Source organism: Portunus trituberculatus, chromosome 36 (assembly GCF_017591435.1).
Source record: "Portunus trituberculatus isolate SZX2019 chromosome 36, ASM1759143v1, whole genome shotgun sequence".
Classification (NCBI taxonomy): domain Eukaryota; kingdom Metazoa; phylum Arthropoda; class Malacostraca; order Decapoda; family Portunidae; genus Portunus; species Portunus trituberculatus.
The window spans coordinates 1,844,225-1,849,224 of NC_059290.1; the positions used below are offsets into that span (position 1 = coordinate 1,844,225).

The 5,000-nt window shown below is 48.8% G+C and overlaps 1 protein-coding gene across 1 annotated transcript in view; it reads left to right on the forward strand.

Moving 5' to 3' along the window:
* Nucleotides 1-491: 491 nt before the first annotated feature.
* Nucleotides 492-5,000, forward strand: part of LOC123513447 (proline-rich extensin-like protein EPR1) — an 8,974-nt gene continuing 4,465 nt past the window's right edge. Inside the window, exon 1 of the mRNA XM_045270606.1 lies at nucleotides 492-1,432. Within this exon, the coding sequence (XP_045126541.1) occupies nucleotides 492-1,432 (941 nt within the window). The remainder of the gene's footprint in view (nucleotides 1,433-5,000) is intronic.

A 5,000-nucleotide genomic window follows, 5' to 3' on the forward strand; every position in this document is an offset into this window, starting at 1 on the left:
CCTCCACCTTTGGACTACGAAGCGGTGGCGGCAGCGCAAGAGGACGACCCGGAGCTACAGGCACTGCTTGAGGGGCCCACATCACTGCAGCTCGTTCAGCAACAGCTCCCCGACTCTCCACGGCAACTCTGGTGCGATGTGTCGTGCGGGCAGGCACGCCCATATGTGCCGCGGCCGTTCCGCCAGCAGATCTTCCGCCACTACCACTCTCTCAACCATCCTGGCATCTTGGGGACGCACCGCATCATCAGCAGGCGGGCGGTCTGGCCAGGAATGAGGAAGGAAGTTAAAGAGTGGGTCCGTACCTGCCTTCCTTGCCAGGCCGCCAAGACTCACCGCCACACCCGCACGCCACTGCAGACCATCCCCACACCCACGGAACGCTTCCACACAGTCCACATAGATCTGGTTGGCCCCTTCCACCTTGCCGCGGCCACCGGTACCTCCTCACCTGTGTAGACCGGACCACACGCTGGGGTACCGCGATTCCCATGCCTGACAGCACGGCGGAGTGTACGGCCGCCCACTTCCTCTCGGGGTGGGTGTTAAACTTCGGGGCGCCGTTCACCATCATCACCGACCACCAGGGGGTGCAGTTTGAGTCTCATGCCTGGGGTGAGCTCATGGCCTTCCTCGGCACGTCGCGCCAACGCACCACAGCCTATCATCCACAGGCCAACGGGATGGTGGAGCGCTTTCATCGGCGTCTCAAGGAGGCGATTCGCGCCCTCCTCCATCCTAGTGGCTGGGTTGACGCCCTCCTGGTCATCCTGCTGACCTGGAGGGCCACTGAGAAGGAGGACTTGCATCACACGCCGGCGGAGCTGGTCTACAGGGAGAACTTGAGGCTTCCTGGCCAATTCGCGGCACCTGGGCCACCCACGGGACACGCTCTGGCCTTCCCTCCGGTGTTGCGGCAGGCTATGGCGAACCTCCGGCCCACTCCTCCTCGCCCCACCCACTTCCCGGCAGACCTCAGTGACGCGGCAGCTGTCTTCCTGAGGACTGGCTCTACCAGAGGGCCTTTCCAGGCGCCGTATGGGGGCCCATATCGTGTGCTGCACAGGGGCGAGAAATACGTCACCCTCGAGATTAAGGGCCGTCCGTACGTCGCTTCGTGGGACAGGGTAAAGGCGGCTCACCTGTCTCCTGCTCCGCCCACGGCGCCGCTCCTGCTCCCACAGCAGCACTTTCCTCCCGTGGCGGAGCCCTTGCGCCTTCCTCATCCCAGGGAGGTGGCACCGTGCTGCCTGCCGCCGCGGGCCGCCACCGCGGGGATCCCCTCCTCGTCAGGGCCGGCGTCCTCACCTCGCCCCCTGGCAGACCAGGACCCGCCGGCAAGCCCCCAACCACCACCACCCACCCCGCCTGTCTCCCAGCCCCCATCTCCTCCTCCTGTCACTTCTCCCGACGTCATGACCCGCTTTGGCAGGTTAAGCTAACCCCCTAAGTTTTTCCAGGCCTCTTAGAGGCTCCTTGTTACTCCCCTTATGCCTCGTTTTTTCTTTTTTTTTCCTTCTTTGGGAGAGGGGTATTGTAGTGAACCACACTACTACTACTACTACCACTACTACTACTACTACTACTACTACTACTACTACTACTACCACTACTACTTCCACCACGCTAATCCGGCCCAGGTGTGGAACTACCTGAAAACAGCTGGGCTAGGTGCGGCACGGCCTGGGGATTCCGCGCACTAGGCCGATCCCCTTCTAAGCCGGGCCAGACGCAGTGACCTGACCCCAACTGGATGGTGTGAGGTCACGGGCCGGATGTTCAGCCGAGGACTCGCCAGTCAGCACCGAAACTCCGGGACATACGCACCGCTCGACTCATCTACGCTCGCTTGTGTATACAATAATAAACAGCAGTAATGAACATCTCTGGTTTACCTCTCCATCCGTGTCTTGGCTAGTCAGAGAATACTACAAAGGAAAGCAAGCAAACCTGAAGCTCTTCCAGCATATATTTTTTTTCTGAGTCTATTTTGATCAAGGCAATCTGCTTTTTGAAAATTCGATTTGTTGTAGGATTATGATTTATTATTAGAAAGAAAATAATCTCCTCATCCATGGAGCCAGGCACACCCACAGACACTATCCATGTACACCCAGCCACACAGCCACACACCTCAACCTGGCGCCATCCACTCGCGAACACGCAGAAAATCGTGAAGAATAGAGGGAGGAGAGATTGAGTCAAGCACATCCACACACACCTATCTATACACCCATGCACCTGCACACCCACCCACCCACACACAGGTCCCCTCACACACACACACACGGCCCGGTAGCTCAGTGGTTAGAGCACTGGCTTCACAAGCCAGAGGACCGGGGTTCGATTCCCCGGCCGGGTGGAGATATTTGGGTGTCTCTCCTTTCACGTGTAGCCCCTGTTCACCTAGCAGTGAGTAGGTACGGGATGTAAATCGAGGAGTTGTCCCGGTGTGTGGTGTGTGCCTGGTCTCAGGCCTATCCGAAGATCGGAAATAATGAGCTCTGAGCTCGTTCTGTAGGGTAACGTCTGGCTGTCTCGTCAGAAGCTGCAGCAGATAAAACAGTGAATCACACACATGAAGGTCCCCCTCACACACACACACATCCATCCATCCACTTATCTACTCACCCACACCCACACCCACGCACCCACACCCACACCCATCCACTCGCACACACACACACACACACACACACACACACACACACACACACCGTGTAGTGTAGTGGTTAGCACGCTCGACTTACAATCGAGAGGGCCGGGTTCGAGTTCCGGTAAGCGGCGAGGCAAATGGGCAAGCCTCTTAATGTGTAGCCCTTGTTCACCTAGCAGTAAATAGGTACGGGATGTAACTCGAGGGATTGTGGCCTCTCTTTCCCGGTGTGTGTTGTGTGTTGATGTGGTCTTAGTCCTACCCGAAGATCGGTCTACGAGCTCTGAGCTCGCTCCGTAATGGGGAAGACTGGCTGGGTAACCAGTAGGCGACCGAAGTGAATTACGCACACACACACACACACAAACACACACACACACACACACACACACACACACACACAGTCACAGACACACACACACACGCACACATACACACAAACCTCAACTTGGCGCCATCCACTAACAGAACCCGCAGATAAACCATGGAGAATAGAGGGAGGGAAGGTTGAGTCGGGTACACACCAATGCAGCTTATTCATATATAAAAATGCTCATCACCGACGCCACACGAGCGCGAGTTTACTTGGAAAATATATACACGCAAATACTGAGAAGAGAAGCGCCAGTGATGTATATGCTGACGTGAGTGCATTTACTTTCTCTGTTTAGTGTGTGTGTGTGTGTGTTTTTTTTTTTTTTTTTTTTTTTGATTACATTAGTGGCCGCATGAATTTTTCCTCCCTTTTTAATATATGAATAATTGCAAAATGTATTAAAATGTGTGAATGTATGAAAAAAAGAGATTGTAAGTCCAGAATAATGTAATATCATATGTAATAGGATATGTAAGCTTTCTATGTTATTATCATTATCATGATTACTATTATTATTATTACTATTATTATTATTATTATTATTATTATTATTATTATTATCATTATTATTATTATTATTATTATTATTATTATTGTTGTTGTTGCTGTTGTTTTGGATGTTATTATTATTGTTGTTGTTCTAATATTTATTTTCCATATTTTTTTGCCAGTACATATAGGAGGTTTACCTCATTCATGTGTGGGAAACAAGCAGTACTAGTGAGAAGGGAAGCTTTAATGAAACAACATCAGTTTTCCCATTATTTTTTGCTTTTGGCTTGTGGGATAAATAGATTACACGGAAAGAATGGCATTTCCAGATGGGGAGAATACTAGAAAAAAAGAGAAAGGAAAAAGAATGCAATGATTTCATAGTTTAATAATTTTCTGCTGTTTTCACTGATGCAACGTGATGTGGTGCGCCTTGCTGGTCCGAATGCTAAAACCTTCATCCATTAATGGCAATATGACGCTTGTTAGTTGATCTGTGTAATCCTGAACGAGTTTACGGCAAAAAAAAAAAAAAATAAATGAAAAAAAATAAATAAAAGAATAAATAAATAAATAAGTAGAAAAGAAAATAGATAAATGAAAAAAAATACATAAGCATAGAGGCACTAAATGGCTTCGATTCCTCCTCCTTTCCTCTCAGAGCCAGTTTTGTTTTCTAGAATCAAGAACATAAGAACATTAGAAAGTAAGGGAAGATGAAAGAAGTTTTCAGCTCTACACGTGGCAGTCCTTGTGCGAACTAAACCTAATTATCACCCACTCTTATTCTTATCATTAAATTTATACGCTGACTTGTACTCTTAAACAACACTAGACTGACATTTTATTTTTATGTTATGAGCTATAGCGCCTGTAGGCATTCTTGAAGAGTATATGTGGGAAGTGCTGTTCTACCTTCCGCCCATTAGTGGCGCAGGCAATTTCATTTATAGTGGTACCCGTATTAGGGCCCATATCACCACCCAAGCGCATCTTTGGTGTAACCACCAAGAACCTGGCTATCATGGTGACATGTAGATAACTTTAAACCACTCGACAAATGGCATAGCCTCAAAGCAGTATGTGGTGAGATTCGAACCTATGCGTGGACCTTTGCCCGATCCAACGCTCACGTTTGTCTTGTTAACCCCTTTAGTACTAGGACGAATTTTCATATTCATTTTGCTTACTATATGGTGATTTTACACAGCTTCATAAACTTATATTGGGGGTTAAAATAGTGAAGAGTGGCCACAATTTTCTGACCTCCATAGACCCTTTTTAATTTGAATAAAATCGTCTAATCATACCCAAACTAATAGTAAAAATGCGCCCAAATACTGAAGAGGTTAAGAAGATAAGTCACAGCAATCAGAGGGCTGAAATAAAAGTAAATTTTGTTGATATCATTCAAATCCTCGTGTGTATTTTTTGACTTCTCTTTTTTATTCTCCTTCATTCACTTGTGTCTTTGTC